General features: G+C 46.1%; 1 protein-coding gene across 6 annotated transcripts in view; it reads left to right on the forward strand.

The window, feature by feature from the left end:
- The first annotated feature begins 544 nt into the window (after nucleotides 1-544).
- FUBP3 (far upstream element binding protein 3) overlaps nucleotides 545-20,947 on the forward strand; it is a 35,670-nt gene continuing 15,267 nt past the window's right edge. Inside the window, exons 1-8 of one of the 6 annotated variants that reach the window (XM_020794923.3) lie at nucleotides 545-701; nucleotides 7,905-8,010; nucleotides 15,800-15,850; nucleotides 16,400-16,433; nucleotides 18,355-18,404; nucleotides 19,529-19,600; nucleotides 19,981-20,038; nucleotides 20,765-20,927. In XM_020794923.3, coding sequence (XP_020650582.1) covers nucleotides 7,908-8,010; nucleotides 15,800-15,850; nucleotides 16,400-16,433; nucleotides 18,355-18,404; nucleotides 19,529-19,600; nucleotides 19,981-20,038; nucleotides 20,765-20,927 — 531 coding nt within the window. In that variant the 5' untranslated portion in view covers nucleotides 545-701; nucleotides 7,905-7,907. Of the gene's footprint in view, nucleotides 702-793; nucleotides 914-7,904; nucleotides 8,011-15,799; nucleotides 15,851-16,399; nucleotides 16,434-18,354; nucleotides 18,405-19,528; nucleotides 19,601-19,980; nucleotides 20,039-20,764; nucleotides 20,928-20,947 lie in introns of those variants that run through there. The other 5 variants (XM_020794924.3, XM_072985182.2, XM_020794925.3 and 2 more) reach the window with 5 other exon arrangements.

A 20,947-nucleotide genomic window follows, 5' to 3' on the forward strand; every position in this document is an offset into this window, starting at 1 on the left:
ACACATATATAGACCCTATATACATATACTGTACAAATATATACATACATATATACACACACACACATATATACACACAAATACACACCCACACACATATATACATATACATATATACATACACACATACTGTACATATATATACATACATATACACATATATATAATTTATGGATTATAAATTATATAAATAAATCCATAATATTTATTGATATATAAATAAATACTCGATATAATATAATACTAAGCCAGCCCTTCAGTAACTGGCTGCGTGACGTCCAATGAAGGCCGAGCCAAGCACGAAGCCCCGCCCCCTTCCCCACGAAGCCCCGCCCCCTCTGGCCTTCCGAGGGAGCCACGCGGAGCTTGTCGCTCCCCCGCCCACGTCCACGTGACCTCACCCGGAAGCAGAGCCGCGGCCGCCCGCCCGCCGCCTGCGCCGTGACGTCACGACGCTGCGCCCTCTTTCTCCCACCGTCGCCCAGAAAGCGAAGATTCCCTCGCCTTCCTCTCTCTCTCTCTCTCCTCCCCCCTCCCTCGCCCTACTTCCGTTTTCCGGCGGAAGTGAAGGAGGGATTTCCTTTTCCGGGTACGGGTCCCCTCCCCCCAAAGGCAGGAGGGAGAGAGAGAGAGAGACTGAGGCGGCGGAGGCGGAGGCGGAGGAGAGCTTGAGCCCCCCGGGCCTTGGACCGAGAGGCTGAGTAAGTGAGGGGCGGCCGGGAGGGCCTCAGGCGGGGCCGCGCCGGGGGGCGGCCTCGGCGGCGGAACCCGAGGGGCCGGGCAAAGGACGGGCCTCTCCGTCGACGCGCTGGGCCCGCTTCCGCCCGGCGAGGGAGGCCGAGGAGGGCCTGGCCCCGGGTTTCCAGGCCTAGTTCCCTCAAGGGGGGCTAGGCCTAGCAGGAGGGCCGCCAAGGTGAGCCCAAGAAGGAGGGAAAGGGGTTAAGGGTTATACAGGGGGGAGGCCCTCAGGCGCCTCTTGGGAAAGGGAGGGCCTCCTCCTCCTACCTTCCCTCCCCCCCGCCCCAAATTCCTCAGTTTCCCCTGGGGAAAAAGTCGTTGGGATCCAATATGGAGTGGCGATAATGGGGGGAGGAAGGCCCCATATGGTGGTGGGTGGCAGCTCTGTTCTCTCTAGGCAGGGGAGACCTGGATGCCTGCCTAAGGAGGGGGGGCCCCTAGGAAGCCCCAGTTATTTTTATGGCCCCACTTATAGCGACCCTCATAGGAGACTGGGAGGTTTAAGGAACCCGCTTCCCCAGCTTCGCCCCAACCCAGGGGGGAGGGGGTGTTGATGGCCGAGGAGTGGATTCGAACCCGGGTCTCTCGAGTTTTGGTCCATCGGCAGGACCCCAGTTCTGCTGCACCAGGAACAGCCAAGAGTCTTGTGGCATCTTTAAAGTTTTTTTGGGTGGAGTAGTAGGAGCTGTGAGTGTAAAAACTGGTGCCATGAGGTATCAACCTGGGAGGGGGGCTGTAGATTTATTTAGGTCTACTCTAGTAGGGAAAGGTTGGGCCGGCGTTGATGGCGGTGTTTTGTGTTCTTTTTTTTTTTGTCTCTTAAACCTTCTTTTCCCAAAGAATGGAAGAAAATAGCTTTTCCTCATCTGGGGCCTGTTTTCTCCACCACTTGTGCCTCCTCCCAGGAAACGCCTCAAGCAGAGCCTGAAAGCACCATCCTTCCTCGGGCGTTGGGGCCCTTCCCTTTTGCTTTCTTGCTATTTTGAGATAGACTGCCTCTCCCTAGGGAGGTTCTGGCTCCCTAACAAGGATAGCTAGCCAGAAGCGAGCTGAATCGTAGGGGGATCTAAACGTTTCTTCCTCTCGTCATGCAGGTAGTGAACAAAGAAAGCTTGAGAAGCTGTCATATACTAAGAGACAGACATGTCCTGTGCTAATTTGGCTGTTGGGGGGGTCAGATAGGAACTTGGAGGGAGCATAAAGCCAGGTCACTAGGATTATTAGCTGTACTAAAGAGTAGTAACAGCTAGTCACTATTTTTTTACAGTGTTATGAGAGTTTTAGAATTTAATAATAATAATTTGTGGATGAAACACATGTAAGGGATCCCCGTCGTCACCGTGGTCTTCGGAACAGTGTCAAGAAATTGCAAATTATTATAAGCGGTTGCAGATTTCAGAAATAAGACCATCAGTTACAAAGAACAACAAACCGGCAATATTAGGGTTGCTCTGAATCAGTTCTGACTTGGCAGCGCGGAACAAAACAGGACGATCGCACTTTGTTTCAGAGGAGATTCAGAACCACATGGAGGTGCATTTCTTTTCCTTTCTTTCTTTCTTTCTTTCTTTCTTTTCTTTTCTTTTCTTTTCTTTTCTTTCTTTTTTTTTTTTGAAGGGAAATGCGGGAACCTTTAAGGAGTTGCAAAAATGGTCTTGGGATCTCTCCTCTGCTGTTATCCATCAATAGGTGGTGTGGTTTGAGATGGGTCCTGGTCATAACAGCAGTAATGGCCAGCAGACAAATGTCTGGTAAAGATAGCTCAGTGGTTTAAGCATCAGGCTGTGGAGCCGGAGGCTGGGAGTTCGATTCCCGCCCTGGGCCTCCTTGATCATCTGCTCAGCTCTGCAGTTCTAAGATTATCTAAGAAAACACTTTGAACAGGTGGGTCATCTGTATGCTTGTTGGCCTAAACCGCGAAAGCTATTCCAGACTACGGATGCAAACCTTTGCTTCATCTTGTTCTGGAGGTGAGAACGGAAAAAATGCCAAAAGTCCCCCCCCCCGGAAGTATATGAAAAAAGTTTGTGCATTTTCTTTGTGTGATGGAGGGGCGCTTTTAAATGAAAAAGTGGGCTTTTGCCCCCAAAATGTAATTCCTGCCAGAAAATGTATTTTGCATCAAATACATTGCTTGTGGTGCGAAATACTTTATCTTGGGTTGGGGGGGTTGGACTTGTTCCTTTTCATTTTGATAATGGTGATAAAAAGTATTACCTTTGTCACTTTAGTGCAGGAACCGAGAATGTTCCACTGGGAAACAGCGGAGTTTTTTTTTATTTTCCAAAGTGGTGTATATGTGTGTGTGTCACAGTTTTCAGGACACCTTTTTAAAGAAATCTGTGGTGAGAAAAACTGCAGATGTTGGTCAGCTCTTTAGATGAAGCTCTTTAGATGGTGTAGGCCCTATTCAAAGGAGAATTGGTGTTCATAAAGGCATCCTGGAAGGCTAATTCACCTTTGTTTACTGGGTTCCTTGTTGTTTTGCTGTGGGATGGAGCTGCCTGATGGGCTTTGGTGCTGCAGAACAGCTAGGAGGGTGTCAGTGTGTCATCTAAACAAGGCTGCTGTTACTTGCTGCAGGTCACTGGATGGATGCAGGTCACTTGGCCTTTGTGGGATTTTAATATACAGTGGTGCCTTGCTTAGCGATTGCTTCGTTTAACGATGAAATTGCTTAGCGATGACTTTTTCAGAGCGTTTTTACCCTTTGTTTAACGATGGTCCCTATGGGTGATTTTCACTTAGCGATGGTTGGGACCATGCTTCGCATAGCGATTAAATTTTGGGTCCCCTGTTTTGCTTAATGATGGTTTAAACAGCCTCATGTTTGCTGTTTTTAAAATGTTTTTCTGTTATTTATAAAGTTAAAGTTTACTGTTTAAAATGTTTGAAATCATAAAGTGCACTTAACAAACCCTTTGTTAACCAAATTTGACTTTGTTCTGACTCTTTTTTAAATTTGTTGTTGTATTTCCCCCCCCATTGAGATGCATTGAATAGGTTTCAATGCATTTCAATTGGGGAACTGCAATTCGCTTAGCGATGTTTCCTATGGCGATTTTCGCTTAAGGATGGCAATTCGTTCCTATTGGAACAGATTATCTAGTTTTCAATGCATTTCAATGGGAAACCACATTTCGCTTAGCGATGAAATCGCTTAGCAGCGATTTTTTTGGAACCAATCAACATCGTTAAGCGAGGCACCACTGTACATTGTGGTCCAAGGCAGTCTGTCGCGTCTCCCGTCCCTAAAGTGGGGTTGTTGGTTGCGAGGGGCCAGATGGTGGCTTTGTCACCTCTGTAGGATTGCCGTAGGGTTTCTAATGGCTCCTTTTAGCAGTCGTAGTAGAGCTAGCTGTGGAGGCACAGAAATGAAGCAAAACCACTGAAAGACCTATTGAAAGGGGGAAATGTCCCTGTGATTTCTTAGATTTTTCTCTACAGTTGAAGTTCTTATAAAATATAGGGTCCTAGGGTTGGGTAAGAGTAGAGGAAGTTGCCGTAGAACAGTGGTTCTCAACCTTGGGTCTCCAGATGTTCTTGGAGTACAACTTTCAGAAATATTAGCTAGTGTGGGCTTCTGGGAATTTGAGTCCAATAATATTTGGTGGACCCAAGGTTGGGAAATCACAGTCTTACTTAGAGTGTTGTCTGCACCAAGCTTCATCCGCTGGATGGCTTCCTGTTGTGTTTGGGCTACAGCTGGGCTGGAACCAACTCAAGAAGCTTGGGGGACGGCTTGATGCCCTCTGTGTGCTCCACAGATCCCGAAAATGGTAGGTTTTCTTCTTCTTTAAAGGTGAACAGGAGGGTCTGTTTTGATTTTTGAATGTGGGGGCTGAAGTGAGGGGCTCATACCTCCAGGATGTGACACATCCCTTGAGTAGACCTTGCTCCGGTTACAATAAGATGCTCTGTGTATGTCTTAACTTTGAAGAATGTTTCGAAACTTTAGTTGGTCCAAAATTGTGTAGACACTGGTTCCAAGAAGCATAGAACTCCCCCCCCCCCTTTTGACATCATCTCTACAATCATTTAATTAGTATTGTTGCTGTGGTTGTTATTATTATCTATTAAGCGACAGTCCTTCCATTCATTAAGGCAGCCTATAATCTCCTCCCTGATTTTTATCCACATGTCAACCCCTGTGAGGTGTGGGTCTGGTTCAAGAGCTTCATGGCACAGCGAAGATTCAGGTCTGGATTAATCACGCTATTCTCCAGCACTCCATTGTCTGTACCACACTGGCTATGTATGGACCATCTTAATTTTTTCCCCTACGCTGCCTTGCATGGCTATTTGAATGAAGGGCAGTTAAAAACGTTGTTCGATGTATTAGAACGTGCCCTGTTAGGAAACTATCTTGCCTTAATCTCCAGTTCTGTTTGCCAAACTCTTTCCCTACTCAGCGTCGCCTGGCGATCTGTTGGGCTGCCCGCTTCTCTGTTCCTCTCTTCTTGTGCTGCAAGGACATTGCGTTATATAATCGGGGTTGGAAATATTCGCTGGACAGCCACCACCAAGAAAGTGGATGGGAAGGACAAAGTTTGGTGGCCTGAAGCGAAGCCAGATCTCGCTCATGTAAATAGTTTTTGAACTTTGCAGTTTTTTCCCGTACCAAAGCAGTGTGATCTGTCCGAATGAATTAGATGTCTCAACTTAATTCCAAACTCTTAGACTCAGTTAGAGTAGGCACAATGAAACAAGAGGGGCTTGCCTATGTGTTGATTTAGCAGCTTCCTAATTGGTTCGGAGAACTTGCCTCTAATTGGAATTAATAATTAGATGTCGAGCCTAACCCTTACCCCACCATCAGGAAAGAGAGGTGCTTTTAGCTATGACCCCTGGATACAGCAAAATGAGATTATAAGCCTCAAATATGCTGCTAATGACTGCGTGCAAGATTTATTTATTTAAGACATTTCTACCCTGCCTAGCTCCTTAAGAAGGGTGTGTGCATCATTCAAAGCCAAAATTGAAACTACAAACAATAAGTGTACAAATACTTTAAAAAGTTCAAATAAATGTCCCTGTAAAAGGTGGTAAACAGAAGCAACGTCAGAACACATTCTATTTATAGCATTTTAAAATGCTCTTACGCTGTTAAGATAAACCCAGAAAAAAAAGGGGGGAGTGAGAATTTGCAGGGGCCAAGGTCCCCCCCCCACAACGTGTTAGTTTTTATGTGTATTAAAGTTTTGTGGGAAAGCTTAATTTTTTTTTCAATGTCTTTTCCATGTGTCATAGGCTTTATGCATAGTCTGGTAATTCACATTGGTGCAGCATATAGAGCGACAGACTAGGACTCTGGAGAACAGGATTCGAATCCCCCACTCAGCCATGGTAACTCCCTGGGGGAGTGGAATTGGCCAAAACCACTCCTTAAATCTCTCACTTACCTTGAAAGGTGTATTAGGGTCACTCTTAAGTCTGTTCAGGCACAGAACACAAACAAAGAAGAGACCTAGACAAGTTTGTCACGAAAGTGAACATAATTATTTATAGATCTATTTGAATGGTTTTAACCTGCCTATATTGACAGACGAAATCAAACCATACGGGGGAAACGGCTTCTCTACTTGTATCCTAACCAAGATTAGGACCATTTCAATTTAAAATCAGTCTAATTTAATTTCTGTGAAAACCAGCCTTTGTGTTTAAGATTGGATTGTTCCCCTGTGGCCTCGGGAAAAGAGATAACATAGGTTCGTCAGCCTGGGCTATGAAAGCAGCCGTATTTGATCAATTCCCAGTGGCTTTACCAAATTATCCTTTTTTCCCTTCCTAATTGAAAACTGCTTGTTGAAATACAAGGTGCGTTCTTAACAAATTATTCCCAAGAGGGGGAACTTACGGATCCTTGGGGTGGTGCGCGAGGCGCTCTGAATAAATACGCGAGCTCCTCGTTGTCTCTTACCCTCTCCTGTCCATGCCTTGAGATCCACCGGAAGATGCTGCATTGATCCCCATGTGGTATTCGCATGCACTGCCCCTTACTTTACATCATCTCCGAAATGCTGGAAGAGGTGGGTCCCGGGCAGAGTGTTCTCTTGACGCACAGGTCGTGCGGCAGAAAGGAGACGTCGTTCTGACATCGGAGCAGGGATGTTGACAAGTCTTTGAGCCCCAGTCCCTATTAAAAACAAGCTCCCCCCCCGAAGAAAAATAGGAGGAGTGGGTGGCTTCCGAGTCAAGAGTCTTTGAAAGATAAACCAGCATCAGGTCACCGATGCGGCTCACATCTGTCTTGACTGGGGGGGGGGCACAACTTGCGTCCTGCCACAGTGATGTGTGTGTGTGTCTTCCAAGTAGATAAAAGCTTGTGATTTCCGTCCGGTGGGAACACCGTTAGCTGCTCGTAGGTCTGAAAACGGAGTAGCAAATGTTGGCACACAGTGAGAAAACAATTAGACCCTTTGCAAAACACTTTAAAGGCATGGGACAGTTATTTACTCTTGATGCTACGCTCTTGTTATCTCTGATTAATGGCACCGATTATGACGGAAGTTGGGGGACCCACCAGTTTGGGAGAAATTGTGTTGTTGTGATGAAATATTTGGGAATGTTTAAGATCAGGGGGTTACTCTGGGGCACGGGTTCCCAATGTGTGGGTTGTGACCCCCAAGAGGGCCACAGATTGTGTTTTTGGGGGGTTGCTGGGCTTTAAAGGGCCATGGATGTCTATGCCTGTGATTACAGATTACTCGTTGCTTTCTTAGCAAGGGTTAAAGTCACTGTGTTGGGTTCCTAGAGAGGAAGAGAACTGGGGGGTGGCCGGATGGGGTGTGCGGTCCAAAAAAGTCCTTTCCTGCCTCTCTTTTTTCTTCCTCCAGAGAAAAGTGGGGGTGTCTGCTCCTCAAATGGCCGACTCTCTCTTGTGGGATCTGGGGGTTCCCTCCCCAGCCATGCCTTGGGGTAATGTTGCTGCATCTCGAAAAAGGTTGGGCAACACGGCTCTAGGGCTTGGATTGCAGGTCCCATCGTCCTCAGCCCACCGTCAGGACTTGTAGCAGTCTAAAAATATAGGACAACACCAAAATCTAAGGCTCCAGATTGCCTCCCTCTTTTATAGCTTCTTCAGGAAAGGCTGCCTTTTGAGAGGACCCTGCAGCCCTATAAGCTGTCGCCGCCATGTTAACGTATTTCCTTTTCTCCTCCTTTAGCAAATGGCTGCTAAAATTGGAGAGATCCCTCACTTGAATAACTCCGCAGCACTGGTGGATCCTGCCCTGTACGGTTACGGAGTCAAACGGCCTCTGGATGACGGAAGTAAGTTTCTCTCCTTTCCTTAGTTTGTCTGTTTTTTTTCCTTCTTCACATCATTTCTTGTTGCTGGCGCCTCTTTCTTTTTTCCCGGAAGGGGTGCAGAAACCAGAGGCCTGCTCAGGAAGGAAAAACAAGCGTCCTGTAGTTTGGGGAACGGTCAGAGGAACTAATCTTCAAGAGGGCTCGAGGACCCTGTATTTAGTCTTTGCCGAGATAAATCAGTGGGGAGGTTGTTGAACTGCAGCGACGAAACGTTGGGCCTTAACAGGAGGTCTTATTCAATGGCTGGGTTTGGACGGTGCTGATAAAGCCAGATCAGCAAATCTTTGCTGAACCGAAAATTCGGTTGAGTCGTAGCTTGCCTTCTGTTTCAGAAAAGAGGAAGATAGGGGAGGGTTTCACAAGCGTGTCGGTCCCAGAGGGAATAGCTAGAGTGTTATGCAGAATTACAGTATCCTATAACCTGCCAATGAGTGGCTAAGTGAAAGGATTCTCCATTCTCTTTGTCTAAATGTGGTCTCCAGGCCAGGATCCGTGTCTCGTTCCTTTCTTTAAAAGACAGAGTCCTTAACCGGGGTTTCCCCTCGTGACGTAAGACTCACGCAAAGCTGGGCTGAGTGAAGCCGGAAGGCCAGTGACCCTGGCTGTTTCAAACCCCTTCTGTCGGTGACGTAAACAAAGCAGGAAGCGATCAGAAAGCATGTAGAAATGTGTGTGGTTGTTCACAATAAGCCGGAATGGTTTTTTTAAAAAAGAAGAATTTTGTCAGGTAGTGATTCCTTTGTGTGGGAACCTAACCGGGCTGATATTTTGCCCAATGGCAATGGCATTTTTCTGTTGTGGGTGCTGTTTCTTCTCTCCTGTCGAAAAAGAATAAAAAGCAAAAGTGTGTTGCTTACAACTCTCTGGTCAGTTTTCAATTTAACTGTGCAGACTGTACGTTAATGAAAACAAACCTTATCCTGTTCTTGTGAGAAGTCTTATACGGTCGATCTTTTTGGTTTGGTGAGACAGTCTTTCTTGGTGAGACTGAGAAACGTAGCAAATTTCTTACATTTCTGCCTTAAATCAAGTACTCTTTAATCCTCATAGCAGCTTTTTGAGGTTGGTCTGGGTGAGGAAAGAGAGAGGGAATGTGTTGAGCGCCTGCGAGGCAGAAATCTTCCGATGGCTCAGTGGGGATTAGAACTCAAATCTCCAAAGTCCTGTTGCAGAGTTTTGGAATTTGGGGATAAATTCTTCTAGCTGCGCAGCAGAAGTGCACAAATTTACAGAGCAGAATAGCTGCAAAATTCCCCAGATTAATCCACCCTCTTTTCACCAAGTCTCAATAACTTGCTCTGAGACGCTAGTGGGGGAAAGAATAAAAGGCCTCATTACTTACAGTTGAACAGATGAAACAGCAGACTGAGAAGCACGACTGCTTTCAGCAACAGACTTCAACTTTAGTTCTTTTAATTGTTGTAAGCCACTTGGGGTCCTTTTAAGGGGAAAGGCGGGGGGGAATATTTTAAATAAATAAACAGACTTCAGGAAAGGGAAACAGCACAGAGCAGAGAGGCAGGGCTCCCTTTGAATCCAGAGGCAGTATGGAACATTTGTTTAGCGTTACGTAGACTGACCGTCACTCCAACCCAGAAAGGGTCCCTCCCCGGTTCAACCTACTAAAAGCAGCATGCAGGGTTGCAAAAGCTCCACCTGGACCATTCTGGCTACAGACTGTGCCTCGCCTAAATAGTACACCCGTGTCTTCTATAAGTGACTAGGCCTCCTTGAGCTTCCCCATGTGGATCCCCAGCTTAAAATTACTACGATAGTAATGGCTTTTCTGTACCCTCAGGGGAGAGCTGTCACCTTCTGGGTGAGGGAAAGAAATTCCGTTCAGGGGGAAGAATGGTCGTCAGTGTTTCCAAGTTTTTACCGCTCTCTCTCTCTCTCCTCTCTGTGACTCATGCATCTTCTCCATCCTTGCTTCCTAAGAGCCGGGAAGAGGCAGGGGGGAGGTTCTGGAGAGGACTCGCACGTGGTCCCTGCCCATTTCTGTAAATGGACAGCTGATGGGTAGAGAAGATTATGGATCTGAGCCGCTCCAGCAAGGAGCTGATGTGGTTGTTTAAGGTTGCGGGGAAGTGGGGCTTAGTCACGTTGGGCCAAGCTTTCTTAACACTCACCCTCTGAAGTTCCGGTAAAATAGTCATCCTCTCTCTCTTTCTGCCTTGCAGCGGCTGGAATTGGCCGATCTGAAATGGAAGTCGAAATGTCGAACCGATTTGCTTTTTCTCTTTCTTCCCCGTCCGCTCTTGCAATGATTTGCTTGGAAACCTGTTTTCCTTTCTGGACTACGCCGCGAAAAAACTGTATTAAACGAACTGCACAGAGAAGCGCCGCTCTGTTTAAACACAGCGATCACTTTCCTTAAGAGAGTCTTCTGGATGGCCTCCTTAGCCCGCCTGTCCCGTTCACGATTAAAACAGGGATCTTATTTTTCATTTGATCCGGTTAAAGGGGAAATGCTTTCTCTCTCCTCCCTGCTCCTGGTCTCATCAGTGGCTCCCACCCCCTCATATTTCAACGAATAAAAACAGCCAGTGACTTTTTAAACATGAAGTAGTAAAGAGAATTAAGTGCTTTTAGAAAGTCGCTTTCTAAGCTCGGAGTGTAAGGCTCATTGGGTACCTGCTGTAGTTGCAAACTAAGACCGGTGTTTGAAAGAGGCTTTTTAAAAAACACGGCTTTATCCGCTCAAAGGGATGCGCTTCTTTGAATCCAGAGAAACATTTGCTGACTCTTTATTTTATTTTTTTAAACTCAGCCCCGGTCCCTGCTGAGTTAGCACGTGATTGCAAAGCGGAGAGGAACGCAGGAAGTTTACATCTTTTTGCTACCCTTTTGCAAAAGGTTTTTTTTCCACCCCAAACATCCTTTTTTAGCAAGTGTGTATCCATTGACTAAAGTGTGTTTGAAAAATGTTTGTTTTTGAAATATCTTTTTTTTTTAAAATTTTGCTTAGTAAAACTTGTTACAAAGTTATACCCTATTATATTTCTGACTACACCACTTGGTTGGGTCTATGTTTGATTCCAGAACATCCAGTTTGCTTATTTTGATGATGATGATGATGATGATGATCATCATCATCAAGTCCAGGAGGCCCAGTGGGGATTCTAACTCCCAACCTCTGGTTCTAGAGCCAGATGTTTAAACCCCAGAGCTGTTTCTCACACAGTGCAGTCTAGTCCAGGAAGGCACACATTATATGAGTTCATGCCCCTTTTTATTCATTTCAAAAGCCCCTGTAAATTCTAAACATTTACTCATTTTAGTAGACCTGGAGGGCTTGGCACGCTCATGATGTCTTCTGAAAACAAAATAATAATTAAAACCTTGATTCTGGATGGAAAGTCACCTCTCCTTTTCTGAGGATCCAGGTGAACGTCTCTTGTATTTATTTATGGCATCACCCATTTAACAAACCCGCATTTCTAAAAAAAATAAGGACGCGTTTTCATAGAAACCTCTCCGGCCTGCATAAATGGCCATGGATCGAGGCAATATGGTGGCTTGGCTTGGTTGGGAGATCAGAAAGCTGTCCGAGTTTGCTTGTGCGTAGGGCGCAATCCACAAACGGGTTCTCCCCACGTCTCATTAAAATGCAAGGAAGGCAACCATCGAATATGGCAGGGGAAAAAAAAGGCCTTTCGTTGTGTGTAGGGTCTACCTCGGTTCACCTGAACCCAGACGCAGGATGGGCGAGCAATTTGAATGGCTGTTGCCGTTAACGGGGGAAATGGGGGCTGATTTTATGCAGTCTTTTTCCTTATTTTGCAGTAAAATGACTGCCGTTAAACTTAAATTGGGCTCGATAGATGTAAAAGGAGGGAGGCAGAGGGAATGAGGTGGCCTGTAGGTTCAGCCGTCCCTCCTCTTCTATTTCAGAGCCTTGATGGGAACGTTTCCTGCCTGGACTGTAAAAAACAGCTCGCGTTCTGCCCTCCGCGTTCACCTCTCTCTATTAGGTGTTCTTTTTGCACCGCTAAAAATATAGATATATATATGGGCTCATTTGACAGCAGATGGAGCTTTGAGATTGTTTAGGCATCTTTGAGCTCTATTGTCTTCTTTTTTGTTTTTTAAGCACCAATATTTTCCCCGCAGTGGGTTCCTAGGGAATAGGATCTGTGTTGTGTTACAACTTGTCCGTGTTGTGGTGTGTGTTGTCTTTTGCGACAACGGAGTACAGTACAGTTTATTGTTACTGTCATTAGACCAAAGGGGGGGGGGAAGAGACAAACCTTTAATATTTCCAAAATTCCAAGTTTAGATAGTCAGGCATAAATCCTTCCCACAAAGAAGGGAAACAAACCTTGGTTTGTTGCGACACCCATCAGAGATCAGACATTCCCATCCTTTGGTTCTACAGATTTTTTTTTTTGGACTGATCCCCCTGCATCTTTGGCTAGAGTATTCTTTCAGTTATAATCTCCTCTAAAATACACTTTCCCCCCCATCTCGCCCGTGATTCTTCTCCTCGTTTGATCGGACACCAGTAAGAAGAGCTCTGTCGACTGGTAATGGAAATATTCTGGAGGTCAATAACACAGCGGCAAGTCCACTTTTATGAAACAAAAAGGCGATAAAAATATAAGTATCTGATCAATAAGTTTGGGGTCCTGTATTGCTACGCATTCAGCAGCAGAGAGAAAATAGAAATAGATTAGTTGTCTGTTTGTTTATTTATCTGCAACATCTGTGCTTAATACAAAGACTTAATATTTTTTTCCCCCACTTCCGGTATTGCTCATATCCCTCTCTCCGTTTGATTCGCCCCACTTTTGACTCCCGAGGTGGCCGTTTTCCCATTTCAGGTCAAAACGAATATGTTGGGTAGGAGAAAAAGGGTTTCGGGAAATGTATCTCATTGCGACATTGGTCGATTTCCATGGCGCTTGCCATTTCTGCCCCTCGGCAATACAACGTAATTGAAATGGGCTCCAACCGGTTGTTAGCTTTGAATGGGCCATTTCTGTGTAATGTTCGGCTAGGTCTGCACTTCCCCGAACGACGTCAATTAAGTTGGGTACTTCTTCAGAAGTAGAGAGGTGTGTGTGTATTTGTGTGTATATACAATTGCTGCCTTCTCTTTTTTCCACACAACCTCTTGCGTTGGGTCCCGGTGTTTACCGAAGCTGCTGTCGCTGCCTTGGTTCACCCGGGGCCATCAAGACGCCGTTGGCCATTAACTTGAAGATGATGGGAGTTATTCGTTCGTTCGTTTTATTTTGTTTGTTTATCTGATTTATATTCCATTTTGTTTTTTTCCTGCTAGAAATAGGAGCCAAAGAGTCACCAGGGTACATTTGATTAAATTCACGATTTTAAATTTTAAAAATTTGGAATTTTTTTTGACCATTTAAATGAAAACATTGATTTTTTTTCTTAAAAAAATTAAATCATGATTTAAATCAATTTGATTTTTTTTAAAAAAATCATTGTATTGTCTCCACCCTGCGGCTTACCTCCAAATCAAGAGAGATTAAGAACAGGTGCAGATAAAAATATACAGAAGTTTGTCCTGTTACCATAAAATTTCAAAAGAAATTTAAGTATGATTGCTTCTTTAAAGAGAGCACTGCGCTGGTGCATTAAAAGCTGCCAGATGGTTTCTGAAAGTCTGCTGGGATAAAAAAGGTCTTTTTTTGCTTCTTGGAGAGCAACGGTGGTGGTGGGGAGCAGTCTAGATTCTTGTGGGAGCGGGTTCCACAGGCTGATGTCCAGCCCATAAGAAAGTCAAACATGTGTCAGATACCAGCCGGGTGGGGAGGAATTCTGGATTATTGATAACTCTTTTCCAAGAAAATGATAAGTTGTGAGGCTGGGGGCAAGGCTTTTAACAACAGATCAGGCTGGTTTTTTTTTAAAGTTGCTCCTTGGCTCAAAACCCTTCTGAGTTTGCCATAAGTTGGAACCCTAACCATACTCTAATCAACAATAGAATTATGGAAATCAGTGGATTTTTGAATGATGTTAGATGTTTTCTAGCAGAAAGGGGCATCTTAATTCAGTTTATTTACTGTATTTTATTTTTTTTTAATGAAATTGAGTGGCACATGTTGGTCCTCGCATTCGCCTTTCTTAAAGAGTGAGTGTTTAATGTGATGATGATGCCCTTTCTTCAGTTAGGGAGACGTCAGAATATACACTCCGAAGAGTTCCTTTTTAGGACAGAGTAGGGAGCAGGAAGCCGTATCCGCTGCCTTAGCTTGCTGGGGAAAATTTAGGGACATCATTAGAAATAATTAAGAAATAACATGAAATATCCTTGTTGTTTACTGTCCGGTTGCTTCTGATTTATGACAATCCTGGCAGATTATTTGACACGGAGCTTTAACATTGCGACCCCTAAGTGAGTATCTATGGCCGAGCAGGGCTTTGAACCAAGGGTCTCCTCTCTCGTCGCCTGTCATTATACCTGCTACTCCGCAGTGGTGACTCGACAGTAAATTAACAGCCATCAAAATCCCACTTAAGTAACAATTGTCCTAAATTCGTTTGGATGACCTCGGGGATATTTGGTGGTTCGATCTGTGAAGGCTAAAAAGGAATACTGTATAATTATGGATGTGGTGTTTTGCCTTCATCCTCACAATGCGTGAGAAATAGCAAGATCATTTTAATTGAAGGGATTCCCGAGATCTGTTAGGATTGGGTACATTTACTTAAATTTAATTTAACATGACGGCAGCTTGTGGTTGACTTAAAAACTCTAGTGAACACTTTAGAATTGTGTTGTTAAGTTGCACTGCTGGGGGAAGGTGAGGAAAGGTGTGTTCCTGAGGCTTAGATGCAAGTGGTTCTTCCCTATCATCCATGGTGTCTTGCCAGGGTGGGCAGCTGTGAAAGGTATTGGGGGCACAGCCCCCCCAGTTTTCCACTCTACTGGACTTCTGAGTGCTGCCCCCCTTTTCCTTCTCATCACACCCAGAAGTGATTGGAGGGGGTCCCTTCCAATGTTGAATACAGAATACTGTATTTTTCAGTGTATAAGACGCCCCCATGTATGACTTTTCTAACCCAAAATTAAGAAATCTAAGTGGGGCTTAGCAAGTGGAGGGGGAAAGGGATCAGAGCGTTGCAGGACCGCTTTGATCCCTGCTTTCCCCTCCGCTTGTTTTTTGTTCTCTCCTCAGCTTACTTCCGTGTATAAGACGATCTTCAATTTTTAGTCCAAAGATTTTAGACAAAAGTATAGTCTTATACGCTGAAAAATACGGTATATGGGCCCCGTGGGCGAGGATAGCCTTAAAACAGACAATTGTTTTGCTGGAGGTATCAGGTGGGACTATTGTCCATTTCTGGAGCCAAGAAGGGACAGTCTTAAATCAGTGCTTCCCACCCTTAGGGTCTCCCAGATGTTCTCGGACTACGACTCCCAGAAAACCTGACTCGCGCAGGTCATGGTGAAGGCTTCCAGGAGTTTTGGTCCAAGAACCTCTGGGGAAACCACGGGTCTCTCGAAAGTGTTGTATGATGTATTTTCTATAGCTATGTCTGTCGTCTTCCATTTCTCTCTCTTTCTCTCCCATTTTTTAATTCTGCCTAGGAGGGAATCAAGGCTCTCACGGAGCCTGGCCCTCCTGGCCCCCGAGGGTTAGGATCCATGGGATTGGGGGACCGCCAGACCACCTTGGCAGCTTTCACGTAGTTCCTCCCCCCCCCCGTCAGATTGAGTAGAAATGTTTGATAACGCAACTTGGTGACGCAAGGAACTTTAACCGCCCTATTCCTTTAACAGGTCTTCGTTTAAGTTGGCTCCATGGAGCACAGATAAGAGAAACTCAGAGAAGTATGTTGGAAAGACCCCTTTTCTCTCTTTATTTCTCTCTCTCTCTCTCTCTCTTTCAATGCTTTCGATTAGACTCCCCAAAATTTCTGTGTTTTGGCTGCTCCTTCTTTTCTCAACGTGTACCAATCCGCTTGATCTTCTGGAAACCGGGTTTAATTTGGGAAGGTTTTCGGGTGGGGCAGACGGTACTTTTCTATGGATTTGGGGAGGATGATGGGGGGGTGGAAGGCAGCGCTTGAGCAGGAATCTCTCTCCCCCATGCTTCTCAGCGTGAGAGCGAGGCGGATCAATTTCCCATCCTGCGTTCAGCTGGACACTTCGCTTGCAGGCTGTTGTCGATCAAGACGTCCCTTCCTGTTTTCGGTCCCTGCGCAACGCCTCCGTTTGAACCCAAATTGCTGTTTTTCGCTGCGCTTCTCCTTTTCTTTCCCATTTCAATGAAAATGGCCAGAACTCTTCTCTTTTTTTCTCTCTCTCTATAGAGCTGAAGTTAGCTTATCCGTGCTAATGCTTTGATTTTTCTTTTTCTCTCTCTCTTCTCTGCCGCAGTAGGTAACCAGTTAGGGGCCCTGGTACATCAAAGGTAAGCTGTGGGTTATGTTTTATTATTTATTGATCACTTCTAATTGTTTATTGATCTGCCATCTGTAGTGGAGTGTTAGGGAGTCAGAGGTTGAGAACGTGGCAGAACTACGTAGGCTGGATTTCCCCCCTCCCCTCGCTTCCTTCCCTTCCACTATCCTACCCTTTTCTAGGCTGAAGTTCTTCCCTTTGGTTTGACATACTAGGATGATGCGTTTCCTAGGGAAGAAAGTGAGGCAGGCGGAAGTACAGAGAACACAAGAAGAAGATTGTGTTGAGTTCAGTCGCCCAGAGGAACAGCTTGAGTTGAGAAGAATATATTCTTTTGAAAGGTGGAAGAACAGGTATTTTCCAAAGTTCCCGTCCAGTTCAAAAGCCGACTTGTCACATGATGTGCCGGGAAGGGCCCACGCAGTGGGTTTTTTGGATCCCAGCCTTGGACGTTGGAACCTCTTATCTGTCAAGGCGTGTCCTCCGTTTAGGAGACTCCGGGAGAGCCAGACATGAGACCTTTTGGAGGCCTCTTCGTGAGAAATACATGCACCATGTCTGCAGTAATCTTCCCCTTCGTTCTTTCTCTGAAGCTGTTGAGATGCCGTGCTTCTCAGATGTAACAGGATTTAGAGTACATGCTTTTAGCATACGGATTGGTTCCATGTTGTCCGTATGGAGCATACCTTGAACGTCAGAAGCCTAGAATCAGGGAGTTGGAAGGGGCCTCTAAGGCCCCAGAGTCAAACCTGTATGATCAGAATCCTGCCCCTCTCGGAGAGGTGAGAAGCTGGCGCGACGTGCGTTTCTTACTTTGTACGGAAAGACAGTCAAGGTTCACTTTATATACCGCTCACACACAAAAAAATGGAATGTAATGGTAGCTTGTCATTAGGCTACAAACCAGGTTTTTCATATTTTCGGTTATAACCAAATCTTAACTATGGTTTAAGCATTCTGATGCGATGCCTTTGAGACAGAAAACAAAATAAACACTATGCTAGAAATCAGATCAGGGGTTCCCAAACTGGGTGCCCGGGTGTGTGTGTGTGTGTCCGGAAACCCACCCCACAGGAGCTGTGGGGAAAGGGAGAAAACATAGATCTATGAAGGCTGTAGAGGAGCTGTTCCTAGCACGGTGTCCATCAGGAAGTGGAGGCTGTGTGCTTCTGTCTCTCCTTGTCCCCGATGGTCTTGTGAGCTTCCAACATCAGGACCTGGAAGGAGGTGGGTGGATATTTGGGAGGGGGGGAGAGACAAAATGGGATAGCTGTGAGGGGTTGTGCTTTTTATCACGATCCTCTGAGCAAGGGAAGTCGTGGCCAGTGGTCAGTAAATCAAGGGAGCCACGAATCCGAAATATTTGGCCACTGCTGAGTTTGATGCTTGGCTCTCTGTAACCTTTGCACAGGGTGTAATCCACCGTGCGTGGGGCGGTGTGGCTGAAGGGGTGGACCTGGAGGGGGGTGTTTTTTCCCCACTCCGGTTAGCGATTGTTGGTCTAGTTGGCCATCTCTTGGCCTTCGCCACCCATTTTCGCCAATTCAGACGGACACGTAATTGTGGAAGACCACCAGCCTTTGGCTAAACCTTCCCACCCCTAGCCGCCTAGTACGTTGCTATAAGCTTGTTTTTATTAGAAAGCGAGCTTATAAGAATAGGTTGGTTCCGGACGCCGTCTTACTTTACAAGTCAACCCACTTAAGCCGTGACTAACGCAAGCCTTTCTAAGCTCAGCGAAGTGGCTCTCGAGTATGGCTCGGCTTATATTCAAGGGTACCGTTGACATAAGCCGCGCCATTTCCGAAACGTCGATCTCGTTTGTTGGGAACGCAAACTAATCTGTTTCGTGACTGTCGCTGTTCCGAGGAAGGCGAAGAATTTACACGGGTGGTAACGAGCGTTCTGATCTCTCTTTGTCTTCCTTTCAGGGCAGTAATAACCGAAGAATTTAAAGTGCCTGACAAAATGGTTGGATTCAGTAAGTACGCTGGATTATTTTTTTTAAAATATACGTACATGTATATAAAATATATATTTGATCTATTTTTCCTCTTCGCTGCCTACGGGCCCCCTGAAATACTCATTCCATTGAAGACTAATTTGTATTATGATAGGTAGCGCTCGGTGGAGCGGCGTGAGGCCTGTTAATGCTGCTGAGAATGTGGCAATTTGGAGGGAAAAATGGCTTTTTCCTGTGAACTTTTTAAAATCAATTGAGGATAATTTAGTTACTTTTCTGAGTGCTCACAGCGACCTGCCGTTAAGGATCTAGGCAGGCAAACTTTGCTGAGAAGGGTGCCAAGGAGAGGAGTTTGAGGAGGATTGAGAGGTGTGTGTGTGTGTGTTAGAAAATGATGCACCACTGAGGAGTCATTTAAAGTGAAGACTTATTGCGGTTCGGAGGATCGGGCCCACGGGGGTTGGACGGGAATGCCTGGTTTCCATGCCCTGCCTCCTCTTGCAGCCGCCCACACAGAGGAGGCGGGGCCCGGAAGCCTGTGGCTCTGCTTCTGATTGGACAGCTGCGGGAGGAGGCAGGGCACAGAAGCCAGAGTGCCCGGGCAACCCCTACGGGCCTGATCCTCCAAACCGAGAAACGTTTCCATCTCTCGTGAGAAAACCCATTGCTTTCTGTCGGCAGCCACGCTTTCCTCGTGTAGGGTTCCCAGTTCCAGTCCTTGGGGAAACAGATGGATGAGATTTAGGGGGGCTGGGACCACCTTTGTGACCCCAGGTCCTTCGGGGGGGGGTGCGCAACCACGTGCAACTGGAAGCAGGGTAGATTTTATTTTTTTAAATGATTTTTGAAAAAAAAACCAAGTTGTTTTAAGTCACAGTTTTAAATTTTTTAAAAAATGATTAAAAAATTAATTGTGATTTCCGTCAATCTGATATAAATCAGATTTTCAAAGGCGAATCACCACTCCTGGAAGCTTCTAGGAGCAAAAGTGGATTTAGAGGAAAGATGGGGGAAGACGTGGGCTAAATCTGGTCCCAGAACCACACGCCATCCAGCCCGGCCTGATCCGCTCTCATGTGACAGCTATCTTCAGCACCTCGGGTGTGTTCCTTTTCCTGACCTGCTCTTCATTTTTCTTTCAGTAATCGGCAGGGGCGGTGAGCAGATCTCCCGGATTCAGGCGGAGTCAGGGTGCAAAATTCAAATCGCGCCAGGTGAGGCTTTTTCCTCTCCTCCCCTTTCGCTGTGCTTTGATGCCAATTTGCGGGTCAAGCAGTGTAACCCAGTCTGTATCTGTTAAACGAACTCTATATGGAGATTTGTCACCGAAATTGCAGATGGAAGTTACTGAGGTTGTGTTTATTATTATTTTTAAATGCTATGCATTGCGTGGTCTCTGTCTCCCTTTATTGGACAGTTCTGGTGAATACATCTTGGAAATACACATAAATTCATATTTCTGAGGTTTTTTTATTTAGTGTTTTCGGCCAGTGGATAAGTGAATCAGCACAGACCGATCCTGTGGATAGGGGGGGATCCTACTGTATAGGATGCTAAGTACTCATCTTCTTTTCCTTTTGTCCTGTCTCTGCAGACGGTGGTGGAATGGCGGAACGGCCCTGTGTGCTCACCGGAACGCCAGAGAGCATTGAGTGAGTTTTTCCAAACCCATTTCTCTCTCTCGTTTGTTCTCTCGCCCTTTCGTGCTCTCTTTCTTCAGTGTTTGCTATTATAACGGCGTTTGCTATATTCCGCGTTTTTCAGCATCCGTGGGGGTAGTTCTTGGAACCGATCCGTTGCGGATCCAGAGGCCCCACTGTGTGACTCTGCCACGGCAGGATGGGTTCTGCTGCTTGCACCGATCTCTCTCTTTCTCTCTCTGTGATTCGGGGTCTCTTTTTTGAAAGAGAGTTTAATTTTAATCTTTGTACATTGCCGAGTGGGAATTTCCCAGCGCCTGGCCTGGAGTGCACGAAAAGGCGGTTCACAAAGCCGTCCGTGCGGAGGCGGTGACGTTCCTTCTGTCCGGTGGGATTGTCGAAAAAGAAGCATCTTTTTTGAGGGGTGGTTCTGGAAGCACGTGGCGTGTGTCCCCTTCTCAGAAGACAAAATGGGTCTCTCTGTGTGTGTATTTGAGTGTGATCTAAAATGCAGGGTGGCCGTAGTGACTGTCAGTCACCTTCACGTTTCCGTCCCCCCCCCCTTTTTTTTCATCTTCTCCTTCCTCTAAACGTCCTGTATTCCAGCGACCTCCCGCCTTTCAGACCCAGCCAGACGGGAGAAGTACGCGTCTCCCATCTAATAGCCGATTTCCTTGAATATGGTTTTCTTTCTTTTTTCTCTCCCTCTGGTTTCCCTCCCTCCCCGACCGCCTGAAGGCAAGCCAAGCGTCTCCTGGGGCAGATTGTGGACCGCTGCCGGAACGGGCCGGGCTTCCACAACGACGTGGACAGCAACAGCACCATCCAGGAGATCCTCATCCCGGCCTCCAAAGTAGGCCTGGTCATCGGCAAGGGCGGAGAGACGATAAAGCAGCTGCAGGTGGGCAGGGGGCCCTGCTT

This window comes from Pogona vitticeps, chromosome ZW-PAR (assembly GCF_051106095.1).
Source record: "Pogona vitticeps strain Pit_001003342236 chromosome ZW-PAR, PviZW2.1, whole genome shotgun sequence".
Classification (NCBI taxonomy): domain Eukaryota; kingdom Metazoa; phylum Chordata; class Lepidosauria; order Squamata; family Agamidae; genus Pogona; species Pogona vitticeps.